This window comes from Leptidea sinapis, chromosome 19, assembly GCF_905404315.1.
Source record: "Leptidea sinapis chromosome 19, ilLepSina1.1, whole genome shotgun sequence".
NCBI classification, from domain to species: Eukaryota; Metazoa; Arthropoda; class Insecta; order Lepidoptera; family Pieridae; genus Leptidea; species Leptidea sinapis.
In genome coordinates, this window is record NC_066283.1 from 926,121 (window position 1) to 942,453 (window position 16,333).

Consider the following 16,333-nt stretch of genomic DNA (forward strand, 5'->3'; position numbering starts at 1 on the left):
TGTATTACCCTAGAAAATATACGAGAGGCTATCAAGCAGGAAACGACGGCAATTCTCAAATCACACATAACAGACGAGCTGATAGCCAGGTTCAGTAGGAAGAGACCTCTCGGACGGAATCCTAGAGGTCGCGACTTCGAGTCCTGCACCATCTGATGTGTGTCATTGATCATTTAGCGCGTATGACAATGACACATATGAGATGATCTCTTAAAACATTTTGCAATTTTTTAATTTATGTAAAAATCTATTTGAAAAATTACATTACGGCGAATATTTTTTTGATTCACTTTGAATCGTAATAGATCTTTTCAAACAATTAAAAATCAATAAGCTAAATGCGCTCTCACATTTTACTATTTTATAGTTTTACAACGCAAAGGTAATTAATAACAATTACGAGCAGGTGCTCACACTAGCCTTATGACTCCTTGTATCCACTATTCCTTGATGATGTCATCTGATGTTATTGCATTATTGGTCCCAAAGTGTTTTAAAGTCCCAACTTGTCCATTATAATCTAACAGCATGTAGTATACATATGTATCAGATTTAAAATCAAAATAAAACTTGTTTCAATCTTGGCACCAGTCATTACGGTGGCGTAAACACTAATTTTTGACTTGACACAACATTGACATTGGCATACATTACAATTGACACAGGCTGAATACAAAGCTAATGGATTGATTACATTGGTACCTTTGAAAAAAGTTTGTAAATAAATAGTATTTTCAATTTTGACTTTGCTTTATTAATTATTTTAGGAATAAGAAGAATTGTGTTAATACTTGATGTTATTAATATTAAATATTTGTAAATAAATAGTGTTTTCAATTTTGACTTTGCTTTATTAATTATTTTAGGAATAAGAAGAATTGTGTTAATACTTGATGTTATTAATATTAAATAATGGAAGAGGGTAATTCAATTATATATGGTTTGGAGCATCAGGTAATTTTAAATTGTTCATAAACTGTGTAAACAATCAACATACGATACGATTTAATATTATCTAAATTGGACACCTCAATTATAGCTTTTCGGTGAAAGTATTACTATAGTTTTAAGGTTACACGTTACGTGTATATTGTTACCACTAATAATATGATTGTAAACAAAAGTATAAAACTAAGAATGCTCTTATACATATAATATAATCATATGGCTAACATGCATTAAAAAAAAACTTAGACCTTCAAATAACACTTTAAAATAACATGGCCAATTCTATACAATACTCATTAATACCAAATGGCCCTTATACATATCTTGCCATCACATTTTACAAAGTCTAACTGAAACATAATCTAGAATATTTTATTTATTTTGGTTGGTTTACTTTAACAATAGTATTAATTAATATTCATTTGTATTTTTGTGTACTTTTTTCGCCTTATGTTTAATTGTATATAAAATCGTTATATTTTGTATTATATTCACTCCTACTTTGTTTATATTTAAGTGGAAACTTTATTGGCTTGTGTAATATAAATTATGTGTTACAATGTGTATATAACTTAAGCTGTTTGTTTTCCAATAAATAAATAAATAGCAATCTAGACTTGTTACAGTTACAGTGTCTAAAGTAATAGTAATTTATTTACAGACAAGAGCATTGTGTGCCCAATATGAGTGTGATGCAATAAGATTCCTGATTGGTACCCAGAGTCTTAAACCTAATTCTAATCAGGTTCATGTAGTGGAACTAGAGGAAGACACAGGAGCATTGCACACCAAGGTATATAATATTTTGTAGAAAACTGAACTATTTTATATAATACTAGCTGACCCAGCAAACATCGTATTGCCGATATTAAAATCACAATACAAAAGTAACTTGATTGTAGATGGGTGAAAATTTGAAGTTGTATGTATTTTTTAATGCTGACTCATACTAGGGGACATTCAACAATGGATGCAGGTGTTGAGCTGATCAAGAATATTTTTGATGCCTGGGAGGAATCGCAGAATGCACTTGGCATCTTCTGTGATTTATCTAAGGCTTTTGATTGTGTTCAACATTCAACGCTGGTCAGGAAGCTATACCACTATGGCATAAAAGGAACTTCGCTCGATCTTCTGACTTCATATCTAAACAATAGAATTCAGAGGGTCGATGTGAATGGCAGAAGATCTCCTGGGACTCCTCTCAGTATGGGGGTACCACAAGGGTCTATTCTTGGACCGTTCCTCTTCCTTATCTATATAAATGATCTTCCTAACCTTATAGAGAAAAAACATAAGGTAGTATTGTTTGCGGACGACACTTCACTGATTTTCAAAGTGAAAAGAAACCAAGCTATGTATGACGAAGTGAACGATATTTTATCTGACATCGTGTACTGTTTTAAATAGCAAGAAAACTAAATTCATTAAATTTACCGTACCAAATGTCAAAAATGTAAATGCAAATGTTTTGTTAAACGGAGAGGTGATAGAACCGGTGGAATCTGCTATATTTCTTGGCATAACTCTAGATTCCAAATTACAATGGGGCCCCCATATTGAAGGATTGGCGAACAGTCTTAGTTCTGCAGCATACGCGGTTAAAAAAATTTGACAATTAACTGACATAGATACGGCGCGACTAGTATACTTTAGTTATTTCCATATTATTATATCCTATGGTATATTGCTATGGGGCAACGCTGCTGATATTAATACAATATTTGTGCTGCAGAAGAGGGCTATTCGCGCTATTTATAACCAAGGTCCTAGAGAATCATTGAGAGCAAAATTCAAAGAAATTAACATCTTGACTGTTGCTTCTCAATATATTCTTGATAATGTAATGTATGTTATAACATAACCATAATGTTAACACCAGGAACAGACATAAACTGATGATGCCTACTACTCGACTTAGTCGAGTTAGTAAGTCTTTTGTGGGGCGATGTATATACTTTTACAACAAGATCCCAGAAAGTGTTCAAAACAAAGGTGTTACGTTATTCAAAAGAATTGTTAAAAAACGTTTGTGTGGTAAAGGTTACTATAACATAAATGACTTTCTTAATGATACCACAGATTGGGAATGGAGCGACTGCCCTCAGGCTTAAATTAAATAAATTAAATAATAAGTTTAATTGTACAATATTATTTTGTAAATGTTACTTTAATTGTAAAACATATTTTTGATGAAAAAAAAAGCCAGCTGAGTTTGTTGCGCCCATTCTTCTCAGGCCTGAGGCATTCACATTGGAATGGGTGGTAGATTTTTTTTTTTTGACTTTCAATAAGTGATTTCACATCCTATTTTAAATAAAAATATTTGAATTTGAATCAAACAAATTAAAAAAAAATTCAAAAAAATTAAAAAAAAAATTCGTGTGGACCACCCTTAACATTTAGCGGGATGAAAAATAGATGTTGTCCGATTCTCAGACCTACCCAATATGCACTCAAAATTTCATGAGAATTGGTCAAGCCGTTTCGGAGGAGTTCAAAGTTTAACACCATGACAGGAGAATTTTATATATTAGATGGCTATCCAGCAGATAACTATGATATCTGCTACTAGATCCATCCTTTATTTTAAATAGCGCTTATCTGCTAGATAACACTATTTATACATTGTAAAACACAAAATTTTATGTTTTTATTAATTTTACTTGTACATTGTGAACCAGCCCCTAAGAAAAAGAGGGTGACTGAGCCTGTTTGGTAAATTTTAATGTCCAATAAGTGACCTAACAAATTCTTTGAATAAAAATAGTTAAACTTACCACTTACAATTAAAGCTCAACTTTTTAAAGAAGTGCTAGATGGTGAAAAATATAGCTTCAACATTGTTTGTTTGTGTAACAACAGTGTGATGTTTTACTACTATGTTACAGGTATACAGGCATGACGTTGGTGAAATATGGCACCTGAAGTGCTCACCTCATGACGCCGCAACCTTAATGACGACACACAACTCCTATGACCCAGACACCTCACAGTGTACTATGGGTGTTTCTGTCTTCAAGCTTCCTACCTTAGATGTAAGTTGTTCTTGGTGGACAACATATTACTTTCAACTAATGAAACTATGCAGGACTACTACTCTGCTAACTTAATCTGAAGATTTCATTAAAAATGGTCCAGCAGTTTTGGGACATTAGGTATAATAATAAATAATAATAAAAACGGTTAAAATTAACACAGATTATTCTGAAATTGGGATTTGATGATCAAAGTAACATTCATCACTTGAGTTTCAATTAGATTTATTTAATATATAAATATTTGTTTACTGCCATAGTACTTATGGACTACTACATACAGACTTACATTACTACATACAGAAAAAGTACAATGGGAAACATACACACCTGTAAAGGATTCAATACAATCACTTGATAAAAAAATGAAATACAATTGAAAATAACAGATTGTAATTTTAGGTAATACCAAAAGATTTGGACGAACTCAGTGCAATGCAGGGAAGGAATGCTGAAGAAATGGAACTAATAAAGACAATCATTCCAGAGGTATGACTTAATATTAAGTCATTTCATAAGCCCAAGACAAAATACCTATTCCAACCAAGAAAGCCTATTAGAAATCAGATTATTTTGAATTTTTAGTAAGTTTGGATTTTCTTAAATGCAGTATGATTCTAGCAATAATGTTTTTTTTTTCGATAGGAGGAAAATAAATATAAGTATTTTTACCGTAATGGAAGGGCACATATATCAAACTCATATAGAAATCCACTTCCCTTTCTATGCTGGTAGCCTCTATAGTGACAAAGGGTGACATAAATTTTAAGTGAGAGGCTCCTTTGCACAGGATGCCGGCTAAATTATGGGTACCACAACGGCGCCTATTTCTGCCGTGAAGCAGTAATGTATAAACATTACTGTGTTTCGGTCTGAAGGGAAGCTTAGCTAGTGAAATTACTGGGCAAATGAGAGTTAACATCTTAAGTCTCAAGTTGACGAGCGCAATTATTGTGATGCCGATCAGAATTTTTGGGGTTTTCAATAATCCTGAGCGGCACAGTGTTGTAATGGGCAGGGTGTATCAATAGACATCAGCTGAACGTCCTGCTCGTCACATCCCTTATTGTCGTAAATAAAAATATCTGATGCAGGGCGTCTCTTGTAGTGTTCATATTATATCAAACAGATATTCAAACGAGCACGTCGTACCCACTGTGTGCACGCATTACATTATATTAAATTTAATCTTACAGTATAACTATACGTATGTATCCGCGTCTGTTTATTTTTAGCAACAAAACTTATATTTAAATGAAACATTTACATGTGTCAATCAATTAGAAATAATCAATGTAGGTATCTCTCGTATGTGTGTGTGTGTGAGCCGTCTACATGTCGATGTACCGTCGACTACGGGCTCCGGGAAGACCAATAAAGAAAAACCGAGTGTTTTCGGGGTTCGTGGTGTGGGGAGTACATAATAAGCTAGCCATTTACTTGTTTCGGAACTTTGTTTAAAAAGTAGTTTTGCGACTTCCACATTCAGTTGATTTAAATGAAGACAGTTCGTTTGCATTCTAAATTTGGTGACCAGGTAACTTACAATACAGTGACTCCACTTATATTTTATAAACAATCATGGAGAGCAAAAGCCAAGCCAAGCACAGACATAAACTTATAATGTAATAATTACAATATTTTTAAATAAATGTACTAAAATTTATAAGAAGTAAATGCTGTTGTTTTGTATTGGACTTAATTTTAATTTTAACATAATATTTAGATAAACTGTAATTTTAGTAACATAATATTTAACTTTAAACAAGTTGTATAGTATGGTCGGGAAGGTAACAGATAATGAATGATGTGTAACCCTGTAAGTTATCTGTACACTTAGATATATATTTATTTTTATTTTATTTTATGTAGTATGTAATTTATGTATTAGTGTGCGATTGTTGGGTTTCCGAATAAATAAATAATGCCTACTACTCAGCTAATTCGAGTTAGGAAGTCTTTTGTGGGGCGTTGTATATGCTTTCACAACAAGATCCCAGATAATGTTCAAATGTATTACGAAATTCAAAAGAATTGTTAAAAAAAGTTTGTGTGGTAAAGTTTACATAAATGACTAAATGACTTTCTTTATGAATATTACTTTGTAACAATATTTTTTATGAAAAAAATGAAACCCGCTGAGTTGGTTGCCCCCGTTTACTCAAGTCTGAGGCATACTTTTTAGAATGGGTGGTACTATTTGACTTTCAATGAGTGATATTACATCCTATTTTGAATAAAAATATTTTAATTTGAATATGTTGTTATTAAATAGAGTAATTGAAAGAGGACGCAAACGACCAAATTCGGGTGTGGATTTGAGATTGGAGTTTAGTGTAGACTCACAGGTCCCTCAGTGCTATCGGTTCGTAGTGTTACAGCCTGTGTAGTCAGAATATGGCATCTATCACAAACAAAACTAACATTATTAATTATTCTGACGTTTGGCTTACTTTACAGTCTACCACCATCACGGGCCACTTCCACCCGTAATAATTACAATTAAATGTCCACTTGTTTTAATCCAATAATGTTGTCTATAAATTTCAGAAACCTGAAGAAGAAATTCGATGTTCAGAATGGAACCCCACAGACCCAAACAGTATCGGAATAGTGTTTGATAATAAAGTAAGTGTGAGAGACATGGCCGCGAACCGCGACGTCCTGACCATAGTGCCCGAGGGACGCTCGCGGCTGAAGTTCTCTGGAGGGAAGTGGAGTCTGCAAGCACATCATCAGGTGATCACAAAAAAACTATTCTAGTAAAACAACATTGTCTAAACTAATATTAAAGAATACAACCCTAATGTCTTCAGAAGAGGTAAGAGTCGCGCGATAGAAAGAGAGGCAGCTTGTAGGTGAAAAAAAATAATAGGTGTAGGTTAATAGCGCTGTGCAACCTGAATTACACCTTATTGTATAGCGGCAGCAGTCCCTATTTCTTTAATTGATTTTGCGGAGTGAGACTTCTGAACTTGTACTATTATATATTCTTTGGTATTATTAGTGAACAGTTCATTTACTCAGTTCGCAGTACTGCAAGACACACATATTAGGTGCTATGACACGCGGACCGAGTGCAGCAAGCCCGCGTGGAGTGTCGAGCACGCGCACAGGCAGCTGTGTAGGGATCTCGACTTTAATCCGAACAGGTAAGGTATTAATTACTATGTAGGAAAAATTGTACGGTTGAAGAAAAAAAAATCATTTATTCACCTGAGTCATTTTAACCTGAGTTAAAATGATGACAACGTATATAACACTTCGGAAAAGTTGAGCTTTAATGGTGGTGGCTGGATGATCTTGTTACCGTGAGGTCTGCTTGGTGTGTTTTTTGTTATTATTATTTCCTTTAAAGTTAAAATTATTCTATATTTTATTTTATGAAATGCTCACATAATGCCTCTATTTATTTACGGTATGCGTGGATTGATGCATCTACTATACTCAATAACTCTTCTGTTTATAAGTATTAATTTACTTTTTAATTCTTTTTTTTTTGACTTACTCGTGTAAGCCTTTTAGTTTTTGACATTTGAGTATTTTTGTTGCGTCACTTTGCATATCTATATTGTAATTGAAATGATTTTTAAAACAATTGAAATGTACATCTTGACTTAAAAGAGTGGCAATGAGTTTCTTGCTACTTCTTCTCATTAGCTCAACCCTTTACGAAGTAGCGGTAAATTCGATAAGAAACAATTTTTTTTTGACATTCACAAGTGTCATTTCCGTGACCTACATGAATAAAGTGTTTTTGAATTTGAATGAGAAGAAGTGGTAAGAAACTGATTGCCACTATTTTAAATCTCTATGTACAGTTTCAGTATCTTTTATTATACTGATGCATAAAATTACTCAAACTGATGGGCTATTTTGAGTGTATGAATATTTGCAATAGGGAACGAAATATTAATTTGGATCTATTAATGAATGTCTGCCATTTAATATTTTAGGATTAGTTATCTGATGCAAATGTTGGGTGCCGCTACGCTTCGTGTTATCCATTCTGAACAACATAATAATTATAAATATTGTATGCGATCTAAACGGTGGTAGAAATATCTGCAACGCGAGGAACGCCGTCGTTGGCTAGAAACAGTTTTGATATGGGCCCCATGAGCCAACATAAAGGGGGCAAGTTGTCCTCTTTTATTAAGACGGGATGATTGAGCTCGAGATCTCTACTCTTAGTGCGCCACTTAGAGCGCTGCTGCAGCTCGGAAACATATTCTTTAGTCCAACGCTGCCAGAAGTGTTGTCCAGTCTGCTCCAGACGCTGGTAGCGATCGAGCCGATTAAAACTGTAGTCCACGATGTCTGGTGATGGCAGTGACGTAAGTGGCCTGCCGATTAAAAACTGAGCTGGGGTGAGATGTTGTATGCGATCTAAATCTAACATAAGCGTGCGAGATGTCTGTCCAAACACCTCGCACTTATTGTTTTATAGGCTAGTCTGAAAGCAGTTGCTTTCACTCACATAGAAAGTAAGGAACAGATCAGGTCAGGACCGAGGGAACTAGGAGCATGCTAGCTGCCTTATGCGGCAGCGTTTGTTCCATAAGTTGTGTGACTGGTAATCAATTGAGTGTTCATAACTGACTACAAAACAGACAAGATACACTCAATCACTTTAGTCATAATTGACTGCCACAGATAGTGGGTTGGTTGCTAGAAACTGAAAATCATGATGTTAACACGAGGAACAAACATAAACTTGTCATGCCTACTTCTCGGTTAAGTTGACAGTATGATCCCAGAAAATGTGCAAAACAAATGCGTTACGAGATTTAAAAGAACTGTTAAAAAACGCTTGTGCGGGAAAGGTTATTACAACATAAACGGTTTTCTTAATAATACCACAGACTGGGAATGAAGCGAACACCCCCAGGCTCTTTCATTATAAATGTTTAGTGTTAAGTAAATATAACATTGTTTTCCATATTTTTTATATATATAAAGAAGCCCGCTGAGTTTCTTGCGCCCGTTCTTCTCAGCTCTGAGGCAGTCTATTTTGAATGGGTGGTAGTTCTTGACGTTCAATAAGTGATTTTGAATAAAAATATTTGAATTTTGATAATATTTCGCCATAACATAACAACATATTATATTAACATGTTGTTAAAATAATACACCTTTTTAGTGTAACAATATCTATATTAATTTGGAAATACAGCACTTCATTTTATTTTAATTAACCAAGGAAGCCATTCTTATCGATAATAATTAATAATACACCGACAACCGTACATTACGTATATATATATGACAAGATAAATGACAGTGACAATGACACATAAAGCCACAGAATAATAACAACATGTCAAATGCATTTCTAACACATGTTCACAGACAGTTCCATCTGGCCAGTGCCGGTGATGACGCAGCACTCAATATCTGGGACTACAGAAGTGGCAAAGAGCCGATATTTAGCAGGACTGATCACTCGCACTGGTAACTTGAACCACGTTACACTTGATTATTATTACAATAAATAAATAAAGAAACAAGGTTGAGGTGATCTGGTTGTTAAGACTACATTACTAAGTTATTGACTACAAAGTTAGGTATAGAACTCATGTTGGGACTAAGACATCGGACGTCGATCTTTTTATTGTCAACTATTTACCCCGTTTCACTGCAAATATGGCTTAAGGCTCTGTATCCACCAAAGCGGAGAGGAGATGTATTTTGATAACCAATCAGCTTAAGTTATTTTCACATCTCTCCGCTAAGCTTCGGTGGAAATGGATCAAGCGGAGAGGAGAGATGTCTCATTTGTCTATAGAATTTTATGCCGCGTCGAACGATCAAGAAGCACGGTTGAGCGGAGATGCGTGTAGACGGGAGCTTTGCTATAAACACAGCTCAAATCTCCTGTCCGCTCTGGTGGAAATAGCCTGACAAATTCGCGGCTTATCTCCTCTCCGCTTTGGTGGAAACCAGGCCTAATAAAAATAGAAGTAAAATGAGTAAGTCGGTATATTGAGTTTATACATCACTAGTTTTGGATTAACAAAAGAAGATTGGGCTGTGTACCTACAATAATAAAGTGAACACATAATAATTGCTTGATATTGTAGACTGACATCATAACAATAAAACGTGCTGTTTATTAATGAAAGTGTATCAAAATCACTTTATTCATGTAGGTCACGGAAATGACACTTATGAAGGCCAAAGAAAAATATTTTTTCTTATTGAATCTACCGCTACTTCGTAAAGGGTTGAGCTAATGAGAAGAAGTAGCAAGACACTCATTGCCACTCTTTTAAATCAAAATTACATTTTCTTTGTTTTACAAATCATTTCAATTACAATATAATATGTAAAGTGTTGCAACAAACATACTCTAACGTCAAATAGTCAATGCCTTAGTAAGTGAAACAATTAATATAATATTTAACAATGTTTATTATAAAATTTATAAATCTAAATTTCGATAAGTAACATATAAATTTTAGTGACATTGAGATAATAGGTACGCTAGGCTAAAATGAGTTTTGGAACGCCGGTGCGTTCGCATTGTTTATTTTTTTAACGCGAAGTAATTCCCGGATGTATGGTCACGTGGGGTTCGAAATTTAAATCGCTTTGCCTCACGCTCGCCGCAAAAAGCGTTTTTGCTGCGAGTTTTCACGTAGCAATAGCGCCCTTTTCGTATTTATCTTTACATCATAATACTACACGTTTCTCGTGGGCAGGGTTTGGAGCGTGCGTTACAACAGCTACCACGAGCAGCTTCTGGTCACGGGCAGCTCAGACGGACGTGCGCTTCTCACCGCTGCCGCTAGCGTCTGTCACTTGGACCACACCGCCGCCCCGCTGTGAGTTGTTACTACTTCAACTATGTAACTTGCACTCCTAGCTTGACTGGCCTATTACCGTACTCCGCCTCTTGATTGGACCATTGTGTAGAAGGCGTTGGTAATTTAAACGCACGTAAAATTGAAATATCTGTATCTAACCAGAGAGTTGAACAAAGCAAACAGAATTTTATAACGAGGTTAGAGCACGGTTAGCTCAGTTGGTTAGAGCACCGGCACGGAACGCCGGAGGTCGTGGGTTCGATTCCCGCATCGTTCATAGAATTTTGTTTTTCAAAATTTTATTTGTGTATTAATCCTAGAAGTGAGGGTTATCACTTTAAAAAAACGTAACATATTGTTTAGATTTACAAGAGCGACATCTCAAGTCAATTTCCTAATATGCAAATATTGGGGTTGAGCAGGATTTCAACTGTAAAGTAGATCCTGTAGATGAAGCCACAACCTGAGAGTTGATATCTGTATCTTCCAGTTTCCACTAATAGTTTATAATAATTCAATACAATTTGTCCTGCTTTACCTCTTAGAATTCACAATAAGTAATGTTCCCTCGAACTTTTTTTTTTTTTTTTTTTTGCGCCCAAGCAAGGGAATGGGCTACCCTCCGGGATAACGACGGGAGGGAGGTGGTGAATGCTCATGCATACCAACGCAGCCTAAGTCTGCGTTGGTTATGTGGGACTCACGTGAAACCTAGGTGCCTACCCACTAAACACCACCTGCAGTTGGCTTTGGGCAGGTGCCCTCTAAGCCTTCATCGAAGGCGACCTTCTCATGGGGAGAGAGAGGCGCAAGCGGCACTCCCTATGGAGTTTCCGCTGGGATGGGTTCCCTCGAACTGAGCGCTCTGGCTTATATAGGACACGACCGTCTACCATAATGATGCTACCAACTGTTAGTTGGCACTGGTGTAGTGCCAACTAACTTACACGAATCAAGTTCACTAAAGATCTGAATATAATATATGCTATTATAGTTATTTCTTATTATAGTGATAATTATATAAAATAACATTACCAACACAGTAAGTAGTTAAATAAATGTAATTATTATTTGGAATCTCTGTTGACAGATCACGTTGGTACCTAGCGCTTATTAACACATCAACTAATCAATATTATAAAAATGATTTAAGTTTTATTTAGTGGTAATTCCGCCAATATTTGTTTTTAAACAATTCGACACGTGTTTCGCCTCTACACGAGGCATCGTCAGGACGTGATGAGACTCTGGCGAGACTTTCGTGCCAGGTTTTGGCGAGACAACAAGTCCTGAGGATGCCTCGTGTAGAGGCGAAACACGTGTCGAATTGTTTAAAAACAAATATTGGCGGAATTAAAACTAAAGAAAACTTAAATCATTTGTATAATTATGGATTTCCGCAAAGTAACGCCTACTTCAATAAATATTTTTTTTATCAATATTATAATATTGCTGACAATTGTGTTTATAGTTTATCTTCTTACTCCAGCCCAGGCCGTCCCAGAAACTTAGCCACCTGTGTAGACGCAGCATCGGGTACCATCCGTCCTATTTAATTCGGCCGGTTGTTTTTCAAACATAATTTTTTTCCATCTATCCAAATTGGGTTCAATAGTCAGTAGGAATGAAATTCCGCTTAATTTATAACATGCACAACTCAATAATTAAAACTAATAAGTATGTCGCCTCAATTCCAAATTTTAACATTCAGATGTGTCATGTACGCTGTGTTCCAGTGGACTTATCTATGAGCTAATTCAGATTTTAAGAAATTTACATTGGATACATTCTTCTTTATAAAATTTCATATATCTTAAAATTCTCTTTTCTACTTTTTTTAAATGTCTCCATTCCTTGGTTTTTACTCCATTTGGTAATATATGTATTAAGAAAAATACATACCCCCTTATTCATAATAGTTTGCTAACTTAAAGCATTGCTAATTCGAACTCTGTCTTCTATTCACCTAAGTCAGAATGAGAAAAAACAACTAACTTAAAACAGCCGCTAAGGAAGCGGCTGTTTTAAGTTAGTGGACCATTATGAATATGGGGGTTAATATTTGACTATAAGTAACCCTCTTAAAAAGCGGCCAAACCGAGATTTTGAGAAATTGAGATTATGGCGTTTCAACGAATCTTTCTTAAAAAGAATTTTACTGATAGGTATCTTGTGCGTTGTATGTAGGTTTCTATCGAAGCAGAAAATACCTAGTATTTATATGAAATACTTATTTGAAGACACGACTTTGAAATTATAATGATGGTTGTTAAGTAGTTTTGGCAAGCTTTCTGGTTTAATGGTTATGCACCATAACCATTACACCAGACTAACTGCTGAACTGAAGTATTCTGGTGTATACACGCCTGGGACTATTAATTCTTGTGTGATGAATATTTTTGGTCGTTAAGATTTCAATTGCGATTTCCACTATTCAAATAGTACAAATCCCATTAAAAGCAAGGGAGGTACCTAAAAAGACAAATGCTTTTATTATAAGCTTGATATTTAAAAAAAAACACTTATACTTAATGATTTTTAGGTTATTTTGACGTTCACTTTCTTGTCGTATTTCTCAGTATTCCGGTTAGATCATTTGAAACTAATTATACTGTTGTAATCTAGAGATAATAAGGAATAAATCAATATATGTTTCAATAATATACACTGCATTTCGTGATGGGCCCATTCGTCGAACAAAAAAAGTCTCCTTTCAAGAAACAAATTCATTTTAACCCTCCAAATATCTGCTGTTTTGCACAAATTTTACCTGAACCTTATATTGTAAATATAAAGCCTCGCGCATGTTATGGAGATTCTGGGTAACTCTTGGAGTGCCAGTAAAAATTTAAATAAAAAAAAAAAAACATTGAAATATTTTTTGATTACGCGAATCGATTAACGTCAATTATTCAAAAGAACGAAAGAAAGAAAGTACAAGGATAACACTGTAGTTGACGATAACTTAACGCAACATTTATTTATTTATAAAACAAACGGTATTAACAATAATAAACATTAAATAGAAATTCATTATTACAACTTAAACAATATCAATTCCAAGTCCAGTAATAATAATACTATGTAAATATTTTCATTTAATTGATTATTGTTACTATAGTCATTTGATTAATGTTATATGGCGCTTACGGTAAATTGTTTTGGACGGCTTTCTACACTCGCTCACAATTATTAGCTGGTGAACCAGCGATGAAGCCACGCCTGTGCAATTTCAATCTGTTTATTTAATTTTTTTCATGAAAATAAGAGAAAAGACGAGCAGGACGTTCAGTTTATGGTAATTGATACGCCCTGCCCATTACAATGTCGCTTAGGATTCTTGAAAAACCCCTAAAATTCTGAGCGGCACTACAATTGCGCTATACCTATAATCTAGCCGGCATCATGTGCAAAGGAGCCTCCCACTGGTAAAAGGTGCGTACAGACTATTGAAACGTCCAAACTGTTAGTATTTCATGATATATTGCAGCGATGTGTACGGTTAATTCTGTCAATGCATGATACATTTCATGTTACGTTTCACCAATCTGTACGCACCATAATGTTGTGCTTACGGAGTGCAGGAGTGTGGCCGAACAACGGGCACAAATACTCCAATCACTAGCATCGCAGAAACTTAAAAAGACTGCTAGACATCTGGAATGATCTGGGTTGGTTGGAGTAAGAAGACAAATGAAAACGCACAATGGCCCAATCAAGAGGCTAGGTGTGTAAACAGCCCAGCTAAACTAACTGAACTAATGTTGTCAGACTGGAGGACGGTGTCCTTCAGTCGTACGAGCAGCACGAACACTCGGTGTACTGCGTGGAGTGGAGCAGCGCCGACCCCTGGACCTTCGCCTCGCTCAGCTACGACGGCAGGCTGGTCCTGTCGCGAGTGCCACGACATTTTAAATATAAAATATTGCTGTAGTTGTTCTGAAGAGATATTTCTTATTACACGATTAATTTTTCTTTTGTTTTATTTAAACCGAGCTTAAATTAAATACCTAGATACTTAAATTAAAGTTAACATTATGGATTTTGCATATATAAATTAAATGTAGTGTAATATACATTTTCTGGCGATACACAAAAATGAGTGAAATCGGTGCAATAATTAGGTCAAAATGTTGAGCGAATATGAACGTGCTGTAGAATTGGGTCACTAGGTCAATGATTCAATGAACTTGCATCTTGAAGCTTGTGCATTAGTGGGAATATGATCTATACACTAAAAGCTATTTAACTTTTAGTACTTAGCGCACAGTGTTGTTAGAAATATCCTAAAATTACTACACACTGAGTAGTTGGGTTGAGTACTGGGTTTTTTGTTTAAGTAGTTAACAGATATTAATTAAAAACAAAGGAGAACTAAACAATAACATTTCATTAATTAAGCAATCTACTTATTAAAAATCGTTACAACTTACCCCATTTGCTACTCAGGATTTTATGTACGGGTCACCTTATGCGTTATAGCGTTGCCGGCCTATAAGAAAAGTGTACACACTTTCCTTGAAGGTACCCATGTCGTATGGTCCTGGAAACACCGCACAAGGAACCTCATTCCACACCTTGGTTGTGCATGGAAGAAAGTTCGTTTGCACTGTAAAAGAACGCCAGAAATCCTGTTAGTGGGGATGATATCTTAATTTGTGATGTGTCAAGCGAAGGTGGAATTCGTCGGCAGGACTCAGGCCAAACAGCTCTTCGGAACACTGCCCGTAATAATAGACATACAATGGAGCGACGTCTCCTAGCCACGCTGTTCTACTGATTAGCTCACGCTAGCCATTCACAGAGCACTGGTATAATAATATCATTATTTTATTTCAGGCCTATGTTGTCCCATAATTAACATTAATTCCTTATTCTAATTAAAAGTAAACTTAAAAACTAGAAAACCATCACTGTAAGGTGTGTGGTGTCCAAAATATAAAAATTAATAATATTCATTACAAGTCCAATTTATTTTTTCTTGTTCTCTGTATGCCGACTATTCGAGCAGCTATGCATTGTAGTTCGTCGGACACTTTTTCATAATATACACAGATGATTCTCATTACCTTTACCGTTCACAGTGTATAGGTACGTAATACAATAACTTATAGAGAAAACATTCATTCAAATGAACATGTTTTTTCGAAACAATAATTTTCAAAGTCTACTCATATGAAGCTCATAATGGTGCAATATGTGCAAAAGAGACGTACGAGACGACTTATTACTTACGATGAGTAATTATTTAGCAAAATGATTAAAAACATCATGTTAATTACATAATTTTGTTAATTTAAAGGGGCACTTATCTGAAATAAGATACTCCATCCTTTTTAAGTTTGGAAATGATGTTATTTGGACAGTTTTTCAGTGAACACTTTGTCATTGCGTGTAGTTGTATTCAAAACACAACTGAACAAACTCGGCTTAATAGACGTGTAGACAGAGTTTTGCTTCAGACAATTTTTATGTGACCTAGTCTAATTATATATTATTGCATGGTTTAATGAAGTATTATCTATTGATATCCATAAT

At 35.1% G+C, this 16,333-nt stretch overlaps 1 protein-coding gene across 3 annotated transcripts; it reads left to right on the plus strand.

Annotated features, from left to right (window-relative positions):
- Positions 1 to 663: 663 nt before the first annotated feature.
- On the plus strand, positions 664 to 14,769 carry LOC126969854 (EARP-interacting protein homolog). Of its 3 annotated transcripts, none has more exons than XM_050815433.1 (10): positions 664 to 790; positions 891 to 954; positions 1,610 to 1,741; positions 3,840 to 3,986; positions 4,389 to 4,475; positions 6,537 to 6,725; positions 7,014 to 7,138; positions 9,339 to 9,440; positions 10,691 to 10,813; positions 14,567 to 14,769. In XM_050815433.1, exons 2-10 carry the CDS (start codon positions 913 to 915, stop codon positions 14,727 to 14,729), a joined length of 1,110 nt encoding a protein of 369 aa, XP_050671390.1. In that variant the 5' UTR covers positions 664 to 790; positions 891 to 912; the 3' UTR covers positions 14,730 to 14,769. The 3 variants fall into 3 exon arrangements, with proteins under 3 accessions (XP_050671390.1, XP_050671389.1, XP_050671388.1); XM_050815432.1 differs by having other exon boundaries at positions 677 to 713; positions 867 to 954; XM_050815431.1 differs by having other exon boundaries at positions 715 to 731; positions 831 to 954.
- Positions 14,770 to 16,333: the final 1,564 nt, after the last annotated feature.